General features: G+C 37.5%; 1 protein-coding gene across 2 annotated transcripts in view; it reads right to left on the minus strand.

Moving 5' to 3' along the window:
- Positions 1-843: 843 nt before the first annotated feature.
- gosr1 (golgi SNAP receptor complex member 1) overlaps positions 844-14,102 on the minus strand; it is a 109,960-nt gene continuing 96,701 nt past the window's right edge. For both annotated transcript variants that reach the window (XM_059973347.1, XM_059973346.1), the window contains exons 8-9: positions 9,148-9,230; positions 844-2,728 (exon numbers count right to left, since the gene is read on the minus strand). In XM_059973347.1, the coding sequence (XP_059829330.1) occupies positions 2,604-2,728; positions 9,148-9,230 (208 nt within the window). In that variant the 3' untranslated portion in view covers positions 844-2,603. The remainder of the gene's footprint in view (positions 2,729-9,147; positions 9,231-14,102) is intronic.

The raw sequence follows: 14,102 nt of genomic DNA on the forward strand, positions 1-14,102 counted from the left end.
TCTTTCAGTTCAGATGAAGGGTCTCAACCTGAAACACTGACTGCCTATTTCCCTCCATAGACTTTGTAAATCTGCTGAATTCCTCCAGCTTTTTGTGTGTTGCTCTGGATTCAAGCACCTGAAACCTCTCGTCTCTCCAGAAATAACAGATTTGACTTGAATTATTCTTTCTCTGTCAGATTTTACTTTAACTGATGAAAATCTTCATAAAATTGCAGTTACCCTTCACAAGCTCAAATGATCCATTATGAATTTGCTAAACCACTAATTTAACTGGCTAACAATGCAGAGTGCTTAAAAGAAGGAAGTATAAATATACATTGAAAAAAAATTATATACTGTAGGTTCAACTAGAAGTATGAAGCTAGTATAAATCAAGTCTAACTCCAAAATATTTTCATGGCCCTAAGGGCACTGAAAAGCTGCTTGATGAAAAGTCCTGATGAAGTGTCTCTACCCAAAATGTTGGTTCTTTATTCCTTTCCATAGATGCTGACTGACCTGCTGAGTTCCTCCAGTACGTTGTGGGTTACTCTGCAGAATCTCTAGTGTTTATCAAAGCTGCCAATTTGGCTGCATTTAAATGTACCTTAGTGTTCAGATTAATCTTCTGGTACTGTATATAATTAAAGAAATACGTAAACTGATTTCGGGTACAACACTGACACTGAAGCAAAATAGTTGCCAGTGATCAACTGTAGTTAAAATCTGATATCATTGTATAAAAACAATGAATTCTGTGAAAAGTATGAATTATTAAAGCATGTAACTATGGCAAAGACTCTGGTTATCTTTAATAATAATCTGAAGATCTATTATATGACAAAATACCATCCAGTTGGATCACTTAGAATTCTAATTTATTAACAAATTACATACAGTTAAAGCTTCTCTGTACAATGCAGAAAATACATTAGCAGAAAACAAAATTATTTTACAAGATCATTAAAATCTACATTAACAAAATTTCCAAAGCACTTAATGCATTAAGGATTCAGACAGAAAAGGAAAAGGAAGTGCCTGAGGAAAAGAATGTTTTTGACACCAACTTCGAAAAGGTTAAAAAAGTAGCAGTATTCTTTATTATTGGGCAAAACAGAACCTTTAATATGGATTAACTCAACAATGCAGGAAACAAAAAAATCAAGCTATACAATTGAAGAATTTTAATTTGAATGAAGCCAATCTGTCGCTGAACATATGGTAGCTATAGTGTTGAGTTAATTCATAAAAGATGCCATGGTAAATAGGTAGTAGCCTTTATTCAATAGACATTGCTATGTACAAAAAGGTTCATTTCATTCTGGACACTATTGGAATGATTCATATTCCCAATATAGAGTTTTGTGCCTGCATGGAATCTAAACTGCATTTCAATTGGTTACCTCAATCTGAGGAACAAACACAGTTTCTCTCTTTAACAGGAGACAACTATTTGTTAGATGCTCTGTAAATCAGGAGGCCACAGCTATGTGGTTTGTGAATAAATGTACTGTGATTTTTAAAACAGCAAGAGGACAAATCACAATTTTGTGATAAAATATTGGGAAAAAAATGAAAACAAATAACAGCTATTCAACATGATGATTTTCTTGGTGAAGATAATCTAAGGCGTTTTGGTTTCTCTCTCATAAAATTTAAGCTTTGGTAACTGATTTTAATTTAAACTACTAAATCGAAGAAAGAAAATCGAGAGCATCAGGTTTATCTGGCCAGTGGCTTCAGCTGTTTATTCAAATATATTATCTTAGTTACCAATGTCTTAGCATAAACTGTGTATCGGAAGCCATTCTGAAATATTAACTATAAGGTTAGACACTGACACTCAAACAGTGTTAAGCTAACAGTTATTTGGAAATTTCTGGTTTAAAAAAGCTTTTCCAGATCCTGCAGAACTCAGAAGATACATTTGAAAAAAATATATATTTTTTGAAAATAAATTTATTTCCTTTTCTCCAAACTTTCTTCACTTTTCTTCTGGTCCTAGGTCTTGGCCAATGCTGTTTTCCAATGAAACTGACTTGGAGCTGGGTTTTGATCCAGCAGTCTCTGTAGTTCTTACAGAAAAGAGCAGAAAGTGGAAGAGGAAATCAAAAGAACAAATCCATGTTTTGTCACCGTGTGACATAGGTCCAAAATTTGTTGCAGTACCATTCTGCATGGAAGTATTTTTAAGTATTGATTATCTCTGCTCTTGAAAATACATATTTTGGATACAGACAGTTTCAAAGTAGTTTATTTTTAAGTGTGACTCTATAATTATAAATGAAACTGCACCTTACTTCCTAGACAATGGAGTTGGGGAAAAATGATAACACAAATATAGCACATTTAACGAGTCTTTAATGTATACATCAACGTGCTGTAATTCAAAAATATACTTTACAAGAGCATAATTACTTAAACAAAAATCAAACGATTTACATTTGATCATAACCAAATCACACAACTGTGGCCCATGGGAATGCTGCTTAAAAACATTCCATGATAACCAAGATCCATTCAACCTAGCAATCTAGTCAATATATGCAGGTTAGGTCCATATGCTCCCACTGCCACTCCAGTGCTTTATAACTGTGGAAACATCTAATTACAATATTTCATCAGTGAAAAGCATACAGTAGCAATAAGATAGTGCAAATGCCAATAACACCACCCAAAATTAATGTATCCCTACGTTTTCTCAAATTTATTCTTTGAACCAAACTGTTAATGGCAGGAAATCGATCTGGAATTGTTGTTAAAGAAACAAAGTCATTTTTGATATATTAAAACAGTCCAACTACATTGGATATCAAGGTTTTAAGAAATACAGTATCTTCTCCAAAGTTCTCTCCTGAAGATATAAATTCCTTGGAGATATAAATTCTGTGGATGTTGGGTGCTTTTATGATGAAATGTGCTTCTTGGAGGAGGCTGAATGTTTTAAATACTTATGGCTATTCAATTTCAAGAAGATTCACAAGCAGATGCAAACATGTAATGAGAATACGGATCTTTGTACAAAAGAACAAATAGTAAACCTTATTTCTAATTACATTTATAAAGATAACTGAGTCACAGAAACTGAGATGGAATAATAAGTCATTCGGCCCTTTAAACCTTCTCAGTTACTCATTGTGATTAGAGATAATCCTCCATCTCATTACCAAATTGTTAGCATCTCTTCATAATCCTTCATTCGCAATCAATCTTTTTAAAAAAAATATAAAATTCAAGGACTTGGTCTCTACAGCACTTTGCGGTAGAGAATTCCAGTCACCTTGTACTTCCTTATGGATTATGACCCCACCACTGAATGTAAAGACTTATTTGTCTTTTTGTGGGATATATGGAACAATCTTTGTTTCAGTAGCTACCTCCCTCACTTCTTTGTCCTGTATAACAACTGAATTGATGCTGTTTCCTGCACTCATATAGAACTTGAAAATCTTGAGAAATTGAAACCTGCCAGGTTGTACTCTATTCCCTCCCACTTTCTTATTCTAGCTTCTGCCCCCTTTCTTTCTAGTCCTGATGAAGGGTCTCGACCCGAAATGTCAACAGCTTATTCCCATCCATAGAAGCTGCCTGACCTGCTGAGCTCCTCCAGTACTTAGAGTGTGTAGCTCATTAATTCCCACTGTTTCCTGTCTGTGAAACAACTTCAATGCATGTCTGCATTTCCCCCAATCCCAGTTCCTTAATTTTTGCATACTGAACTTTAACATGGACTTTACCAATGATTTTCTGAAAATACAAGCACACTGCACCCACTGGTATTCAATCTACTAGTAAAATCCAAACAAAAATCAAGTAGGTTTGTTAAACACTATTTCCTTTTAATGAATCTATGCTGCAATTATTAATATTTCCCAAGTATCCTGTTATGCTATCCTTTATACAGACTCCAGCATTTGTGCTACCACAAATATTGGATAACCAATCTGTAGCTCCACTTTTCTTCTTCCATTTTTAAACAGTGTATGTTATCTTGGTCTTCCTCGAACCAATCAATATTCAAAAGAGTACTGAAAATAACAACTGATGCCTCCACTACTTCCACGAATGCCTCACTTAGTCCTTCGAGATGCAGATGATCAGGCCTGAAGACTAATTGACTTTCAGCCCCATTAACTTCTTCAGCATTATTATTCCCTTATTCTTCCCATTTCATTTCTTCCACAGCATTTCCAGCAGGTATTTGGACTTTGTGCAAATAGAAGCAAAGTATTTATTTAACTACTCAGCAATTTTTTTTTGTATTTCTTTGCCCATTATATTGGGTGAGACCTAATTTGGAGTACTGTGTTCAGTTTTGGTCACCTACCTTACAGGAAAGATGTAAACAAGGTTGAAAGAGTAGTTACCTACTGAGGTCAACTCCTCTACTGTACCAAATCTGAAAAGAGTGAACTTTTAAAGAGACCTAACCTAATAGATCTTTAAGGCTGTGCTATTCATTTTATAGAACAAATTTGAATTGAAAAGAGTTGCTGGGTTTGGAGGACCTGAGTTATAAGGAAAAACTGAGTAGCTTATGCCTTAGAATGTGGAAGGTTGAGAGGAGATTTGATAGAGGTATACCAAATTATGAGGGGTAAAAATAGAGTAAATGCAAACAGGCTTTTTCCACTGAGGTTGGGTGGGACTATGACTAGAGGTCATGGGTTAAATGTGAAAGGTGAAAAGTTTAAGTGAAATATGTGGAGAAACTTTTTCACTCAGAGGGCTGTGAGAATGTGGAATGAGCTGCCAGTGCAAGTGATGCACGCAAGCTTAATTTCAACGTTTAAAAGCTCGGCTAAGGACATGGATGGTAGGGGTATGGAGAGCTATGGTTGATGGGAGTAGGCAGTTTAAATGGTCTGGCATGGACTAGATGGGCCAAAGGGCCTGCTTCTGTGCTGTACTTTTCTACAACTCAATAATCTGTTTTTGCCTTTAAGGGACTTACACATATTGTAACCTAACATTTCATTTTGACATACTGAGGTCAACTCCTCTACTGTACCCAAACTGAAAAGAGTGAACTTTTAAAGAGATTTAACCTAATAGATCTTTAAGGCCGTGCTATTCGTTTTATAGAATGGTGTTGAATTGAAAAGTGATTTACTTCCAAGACCTTCCTGTTTAACTTAACTGGAACTACAAGTATTTTCACAGGTCCCACCAAAGTATACCAGTTCTTTAAAATATAGAACTACTTCAACTGAAGTTAAGTATGGATCAGGTTTACTCACAAGTTCAATAGATAACCACATGGCCATGACTCTGTACTCAGGTTTTATTGAAACTATTCTGTTCTACAAACAAATGCAGGTGTGAATCTGCTTTTAATAGCACAATCATCTTTCATGAAGGCTTTTTTCCATAAAATAATTTCTTCCCTTTTTATGGCCTTAAAAAATTATACAATCTGTTGTTGATGCAAATAAGTTAAATGTCAAACATCAAACTGCATACTCTAGATATGTTTCAGTTGTCAGGACATTACTATTACAATTTTCACCTGAGTTATTATATATTTGTTTCCTAACTTTCTTCTAGCCGTTACAAATAACCAGTGGCAAATCAATTCATACAAAAGCTACTTAAAGCATCATATAGTGGTATAAAATTTTGAGAAACCAGTAGATCAATGGAATGGTACAAATTATGTACATAGTATAGATCTTACTGAAGAAATTGCTGACCTTAGACAAAACCAATACAATTGATCTTGAAATCCAAAATATGAAGTTAAGAACCTTTTGAAATCTATATATTAGACTACACCTCTAAGGAGAGCAATTTAAATTCTCTCAAAAACAACCATGGGGTCAACATATTGGCTCCATTAAATTCAACAGAGTAAAACTGGAGTTTAGTTGAAGGCAGTGACATTTGACACTCATGCCTTTATTGGTCAGGATACTGAAGGAAGAAGTTGGGACATTATGTTGTAAGATACTGTTAAGGCTACATTTGGAGTACCGTGTGCTGTCAGATCGCTCTGCTATGCAGTAGGAAGGAAGAATTAAACTAGAAAGGGTGCAAGGGTTTTCAAGGATATCACCAAGATTGGAGTCCCTTATAAGGAGAGGCTGCATAGGAAGCCAAGGTTGGACCTTATTTTGAGTCCCTCCTACAGAATTTGCATTCCAGCTGTCTATGTGAAATGCAAGCCAGTTTGCAAGTATGAAATGAAAAGCTAGCTATTGCCCATGTAGCAGACTTCATGCAGCTGATGAAATCAAAGGAACCAGCAGAGATCGATACTGTTTGACACAAGTGGCCTCGAGGTCCCTTGGGGTTTACTCCCAAAGCCTTCCCCAAGAGTGGGCATAGCCACAAGGCAGCGGAGGGTTGAGATCAGAGCTTTCCTTCTCCTTTCTGAGCTGCCAATCACGGCTGATGAACGTCATCCGTCTGTAGCGACTGGTTTTAAGGTGCGAGTAACCTGCCTTTGTCCCTTCTCCTGTCATTAGAAACGGTTCAGTCAGGCTTAGTAGCTAAATCACACATGAAGTCCACGAGCTGGACTTGGTTGTCAGAGGCTATCCGAGATGCAAGTCATTAGGAGCATTTAATAGTTAGTGGGTGTTTATCCCTACTACCATCCTCAGTTATAACAACCTTAAGTCACCTGACTTATAGAGATTTATAAAAATCATGAGGGGCATAAGACTTACAAAAAAGCTGGATGAACTCAGCAGGTCGGGCAGCATCCGTTGAAAGAAGCAGTCAGCATTTCGGGTCGAAACGTTAACCTTTAGTCCTGACGAAGGATTTCGACTCAAAATGCTGACTGCTTCTTTCAACGGATGCTGCCCGACCTGCTGAGTTCATCCAGCTTTTTTGTACGTCTTGATTTGACCACAGCATCTGCAGTGCACTTTGTGTTTATGAGGGGCATAAGATAAGGTGATTAGCATAGACTTTTTTACTAGGGTAGGGGAGTGCTAAATTAAGCAGTAAAGGAAGATTTAAAAGGTACCTGAAGGGTAAGTTTTTCACAGAGAGGGTGTGCGTATATGGAATGAGCTGCTAGGAAGTGGGACAATTACAGCGTTTAAAAGACATTTATATAGATACATGGGTAGAAAAGGTTTTGAGACACGTGGGCCAAATGGAACTAGTTCATTTAGGCAAATTGCTCAGCATGGGTCTATGACTCCAGTTCAAGGGGTTTATTGTTCTTTAAGAGGCACCAACAGCAATATTTCCACATGGTCTAACTGCTAACAGCCTGGAAGTAAATTCTTATGGGCACTTGTACTTACTTTTGAAGTAATTTCACAGTATTAGGAATTTGATTCTTAGCATTCTGCTGATGAAAATGGCTTATTACTTCCAAACAGCAAGATCTTGTCAGAAAGGAATACTGTAACAAGCTGCAAAAAAGTTGGCTGCTTTTTTTTAATAGAGCCCAATATTACTCCATAGCTATTAAAAATGTTCTAATGAAATTATGAAAATATTAAATAGTTAGAGGTTGAATAGCAATTAAAATGTGTTTTTCTACAGAATTTGATGACCACAATGCAAATTTGGCTAAACTGCAACAGCCTTGTCTCTACTGTCTTTGACATAAACTTGTTCAATAAACTGGTGGCAAACTATCTCAAGCATTTATCACAGTACAGTATTCAACACTGGCTTCAGATCTACTAACATCTTCCAACTAAGATTTACATTTCAATTTTCAGTTCTCTTTATAGAAGTCCCAACAGGAGTCCAAAAATTGCAGGGAATGCATTAAACAAATTGCAAAGTCAAAGAGTGCACACATTACAGAAAATCCTAACAAATTAAAAGTATAATAACACCAAGAGGGTTACCAATGAAAAATGGAAATTAACAATGATAAATGTGAGGTGATGCACTTTAAGAGAAATAATACGGCTTGAAGCAACACGATGAATAGAAGAGTCCGGTTGAATATCGATGAGATGGAGCTTGACTTTCCTGAAGTTGGCAGCACAGTGAGATACAATAAGTGACAGTATTTGGGACATATTCCTTTGGTAGTGAGAGTACAAAATATAAAAGTAGGGAGCTTCTGGTATAACTATAATAACCTTGATTAGGCCACAGCTGGAGCGTGTAGTTCTGGTTGTCATACCTTTGGAAGGATGTGATTTCTCTGGAGAGGAGGAGAAGTGGCTCGTCAGAATGTTACCAAGGAGAGAGGGCTTTAATTATGAAGAGATTGAATAGAATGGGTCTGTTTCCCTTGAAAACAAGGCTAAAGAGTGGACTTGATTAGAAATACTAAATAGTGAACAATAGTGAAAATAATGAACATCTGAATCACCAAGGCAGAGAATACTGTGTGTCTGTGAGGGCCTCGGTGTGTTTTTAATGTTAAAGACAATACATGAATGTAAAATGGGCATGCTATGCTGGCCACGGAATGTATGGCGACACTTATGGGCTGCCTCTAATGCATCCATAGGTTATGTTGGTTGTTAATGTAAGTGAATATTTCACTATTTGTGTCACTGTAAATGTGATAAATAAATGAATCTGGTTTGCTGCATACTTGCAAAAGTTAAAAGTTTATCCTTTTTACAATTCAAACCATTCCTCAACATGATTGTCTAACAAGAATTAAAAGCATTCATAACAGAGTTATATTTATCTTCCATGTTAAGGTGATAATGTATATGTGAATTATTCACTACAGATGATACCCAAATACTTACTTTGGGAGCCAGGGGTGGGGGGGAATCTACTAAAGTAAATCTTTGCTTCATTAAAGACACTGTACAGCAGGAGTAATGGCTCATTATATCCTTTAGTTAGTTTTTATTCAAAACTACGTGTTTTCTAAATAAATTAAGCAGACATCCAAAATTTGATGTTTGAAAACTATGTTGTGCATTCTGCCTTGAAATGTTGCCTTTAATTCTTCAAGAAAAATTACGCCAACACTATTAAAAATGCAATTGTTTTGATCCAACACAGCAATGCTGCACAAAGTGATTTAATGAAGTTTAAAAACAGCCCTTTTGGATCCCACTCAAGGGTTCACACCTCTCAGACACTCCACTAAACGACTGAGTGCAGTCTTTCATGTAGCTATGGTTCAAGTCCATTAGCCTGCTTCAGTACATTTTACCTTCCAATTTATTCTCGCCTGAAAACTATGAGCGATATAAAAGCACTTTTTGAAAAGGATACTGGCCAAGGAGTTCACTTTGCTTTGTATCGTCTTCAGCATTCCTCGCTGTGATGTCACATTTTCTTTAGTTGCCATGGCGATGCTAAAGAAAGAAAAACACATCATTGCTAAGAATAACTTGCTCAGTCTGCTACAATTTCCAAGCTGAACTGACAGAAAATCAAAATATCCACAGTCTGTTTCGTTGATACATGTGACTTGCACCAGCAATCTGGGTATTCCCACAGCAGCTCACCTTATGAATTCTCTAAGATTAATCTTCATTTACCCTGGACTTTATTTGGTCTCTGCATCTACTTAATAAATGTGCAGACATGACACTTTTATTTCTAAATGTGCATTCTCAATATTAGCATGATGAAATCCACCAAGGCCAATAACAAGACAGATTCAACACACCAATGAGCGCACTGAGCTTCTTTCAGCTAGGCAAGCTGAAATGCAAAAGGAATTTAACACCCTTCAATACTTAATGGTCTTTGTCTAAAGGTGGCTTACACTTCTTACTTCTTGATCTGTGTATCTGCCTTGTGTTCCCTTCACCAGCTCCTTCAGGAGAAGTTTTTTGAACAATTTAAACAATGAAGGATGTGAGGGTGGGTTCATAATAACTTTGCTTCAACCTACCGAGGAATGTGGAAAGAAGAAGTGGAGACCAAACTGAAATCAGATAGTGGCAGGTAAAAATGAGATTAAACAATGGGAGACTTTTCAAGTCCTATTTGAAATACAAGCTACACACATTTACATTAGTGTAAGTGACAGGGGAACTAGAGTTAGAACTCCCAAGTTCAGTCAAAATATTTAAATAATATGATAAAACAAACAAAAATGCATGCTACGGACAAAGGTGAATAATATATCAGTTCCACAATGTGCAATGCCTATAAAAGTATTCACCACCCTCTTGGAAGTCTTCATGTTTTATTGTTTTACAACATTGAATCACAGTGGATTTAATTTGGCTTTTTTGACACATGAGCAACAGAAAAAGACCCTCGTGTCAAATGTAAAAACAAATCTCTACAAGGTGATCTATATATCAGTTACAAATATAAAATGCAAAATAATTCACCCCCTTGACATACCAAATCATCACTGGTGCAGCCAATTGGTTTTAGAAGTCACTAAATCAGTTAAATGGAGATCACCATGTGCAGTCAAGGTGTTTCAATTGATTGCAGTAAAAATACACAAGTATCTGGAAGGTCCATTTGCTGCTGATTCAGTATCCTGGCAAAACTTACACCATGAAGACAAAAGACCACTTTAAGAAACTCTGCAAAAAGGTTACTGGAAATCACAAGTCACAAGAGATGGATACAAGAAAATTTCCAAGTCACTGAATATCATCAAGAAATGAAAAGAATACAGTACCGCTGTAAATCTGCCTACAGCATGCCATCCTCAAAAATTGAATGACCATGTAAGAAGGGAAGGCCACCAAGAGACCTACAACAACTCTGGAGGAGTTACAAGCTTCAGTGGCTGAGATGGCAAAGAGAAAGCCAACGTTGGAAAAAAAATTCACATGAAATATTGGCTAAAGTTTGCCGGAAGGCATGTGGGAGACTCTGAAGTCAGCTTTTCTGCCATCAGACTATAACACTATGTTTGGCATAAGTCAAACACTGCACATCATCAAAAACACACCAAACCCTATCATGAAGTATGGTGGTGACCGCATCATGATGTGGGGATGCTTCACTCCAACACGCTCTGGAAGACTTGTGAAGGTAGAGGGTAAAATGAATTAATTAAAATACTGGGAAATCCTGGAGGAAAACCCGTTGCAGTCTGCAAGAGAACTGTCTCGGCCTGAAAAGTTGACTGCCCACTTCAACAGATGCTGCCCGACCTGCTGAGTTCATCCAGCTTGTTTGTATGTGTTGATTTGACCATAGCATCTGCAGTAACTTTGTGCTTACTTGGGAGATTTGTTTTCCAACAAGACAATGACCCCAAACAAAAAGCCAAAGCTCCAGAGGAACGGCTTAAAAACAACAAAGTTAATGTCCCGGAGTGACCAAGCCAGAGTCCAGACCTCAATCCAATTGAGAACTTGTGGCTGGACTTGGAAAGGGCTGTTCACTCACGATCCCCGTGCAATCTGTCAGAATTATCCACACTGTAATTGCTGCGAAAGGTGCATCTACTAATATTGACTTGAAGGAAGTAAGTAATTATGCAGTTATTTTGCATTTAATAATTGAAATAAATTTAGACCTATTTGTAGAAATTTGTTTTCACTTTGACATGAAAGAGTCTTTTCTATTGATCAGTGTCAAAAAAGCCAAATATAAAACCACTGCGATTCAATGTTGTAAAACAATAAATCATGAAAACTTCTGGGGGGGGGGGCAGAATGGAAGGTGAATACTGTTTAGGCACTCTATATACTAACCCCAAATGAGACATGGAAAATAAAAACAAAATAGCCACATCAAGGATGGAGAGCAGAACCATAAAAGGGAACATAAACAAAACATTTACAGGCATTAAGTAGGAAGTGGAAAGTATCCTTAGAGGCCAAAAAATGCAGAGGGCGGGGCTCAAATACTTAACAGGACCTTATGATGGTTTCCCAAGGAAGGGTAAAGGTAGTGGCTTAGCAAAGAAGGATGATGATGGGAATATGGGCAATGCCATCTAACTGGATTTTCATAAAGATGAAGAGCAAAATTGAGGTTCTCAGGATAAAGGAGCCTGTAGCAGCATGAACAAAAATAAGTGGCTCAAGGCCAAAAGCAGTCATGGTAAGGAGTTGTTTTCTCCAACTGGAGGATGACACAACGGTAGCGTTCCTCTGGGTTCTAGTATTAGGACCAAAGCTGCTTATCCACAAATTAATTATTCAGCAGTTGGTAATATGGAGTAGAAGTTCACAATTTTCATTGACTCAATCTCAGAGATATGTTAAACAAATGAGGAAAGTGAGAGAGTGAGGAGTTATAGAAACGCCGGCAGTTTGGGCAAATGAAATTTAATAAACAGTGTTTGATAAACATTATTGATAAAAGTTAAAGATGCAAAGGTAATACCATCTAAATGGTACTGTTCTGAAGAACACAGTTACAGACAGATGCAAGTGTACAATGCATATATTTTTGAAAGTGGCAAAATGCTGAGGAAAATATTAATAAATCACATATGATGTCGGGCTCCGTATCTCAGAAAGGATGTGTTGTCATTGGAGAGAATCCAGAGGATGATTCCGGGAAGGAAGGGGTTAACATATGAGGAGCACTTGGCAGCTTTTGGCCTGTACTCATTGGAATTTAGAAGAATGCAGGGTGATCTCATTGAAACCTACCGAAAGTTAAAAAAGCTAGATAGGGTGGGTCTAGAGCAGGGGTCGGCAACCTTTACCACTGAAAGAGCCATATGGACCCATTTCCCACAGAAAAGAAAACACTGGGAGCCACAAAACCGTTTGACATTTAAAATGAAGTAACACTGCATACAACGGTTTTTTTTTTGCCTTTATGCTATGTATAAACAAACTATAATGTGTTGCATTTATGAAATTGATGAACTCCTGCAGAGAAAACGAAATTACATTTCTGCATACAAAAAAAAACATTTTGAACTCCGAAAAAAAGACGTTGGGTTGAAGGTTACTCCATAGTTAGCCTACCTTGGATCAAAGAATTAAAAGGAAGCGCGCACTGGCGGGCGTCAGGCATTGGCAGTGGTGATGTATATTAATAGCGATAAAAAAACACGTTGTAGCGGTATGCTACACGCAGCGCTAAAATAACCACACTGCAGTCAAAGATAACTTTATTCGAACTAAACAGCCTTGCTTTAAAGCCTCCCTCAACCTGTCCCCGTGGGCGCGGATGCTCCAAAAGACATGTACTCACAAACCCCCGTAGGCTATCTCCCTTAGCCGGAACGGTGGCTAATTGTGAGCTGGTTCGGATGTGCCAGGAAATGGGGTCTCCACAACGTTTTATTTAGATTGTACAAGATCACCATAATCTTCAAATTTCGAATTACATTTCAAAAACTAACAAATCACGGGGAGCCGCAGCACAGAGATGAAAGAGTCGCGGGTTGCCGACCCCTGGTCTAGAGAGGATGTTTCCTGTGGTGGGGGTATCTAAAATTAGAGGGCACAGCCTCAAAATTGAAGGATGACCCTTTAAGTAAGGAGGAATTTTTTTAGCCAGAGAGTAGTAAATTTGTGGAACACTTTGCCACAGACTGTGGCGGAGGTCAAGTCTGTGCATATATTTAAGCCGAAGTTGATAGTTTCCTGATTGGTCAAGGCATCAAAGGATATGGTGAGAAGGCTGGTGTATAGGGTTGAGTGGGGTCTGGGATCAGCCATGATGGAATACTGGAGCAGACTGGATGGGCTGAATGGCCTAATTCTGCTCCTATGTCTTATCCAATGTACTCTGCACTCTACACCACAAGCACTGTCTCTGGATGAGAAACTAAGGCTTCAGGTTTGCAAATAATATTTTATTTATTGCAAATAATATATTAACCCTGACTCTTCATTCTTGCCTCCAAAACAACTGGAAAGAATTAGCTTCTATTGACTTGTTTGTACAATTACATCCAGTGGGCACTTTATTAGGTATGCCTCCTTATTAATGCAAATATCTAATCAGCCAATCATATGACAGCTACTCAATGCATAAAAGCAGGCAGACATGTTCAAGAGGTTCAATTGCTGTTCAGACCAAAGATCAGAATGGGTAAGAGATGTGATCTAAGTGACGTGGACCATGTAGTGATTGTTGGAGTCTGACAAAGTGGTTTAAGTATCTCAGAAATTGCGTATCTCCAGGGGTTTTCATGCACAACAGTCTTTAGAGTTCTTACGATAATGTTTCGAGAAACCAAAATAAAAATCCAGTGAGTGGCAGTTCTGCGGGTGAAAATAATGAGAACAGTCAGAGGAGAATGTCAGACTGGTTCAAGCTGACAGGAAGGCAGC

The sequence above is a fragment of the Hypanus sabinus genome, chromosome 6, assembly GCF_030144855.1.
Source record: "Hypanus sabinus isolate sHypSab1 chromosome 6, sHypSab1.hap1, whole genome shotgun sequence".
Classification (NCBI taxonomy): Eukaryota; Metazoa; Chordata; class Chondrichthyes; order Myliobatiformes; family Dasyatidae; genus Hypanus; species Hypanus sabinus.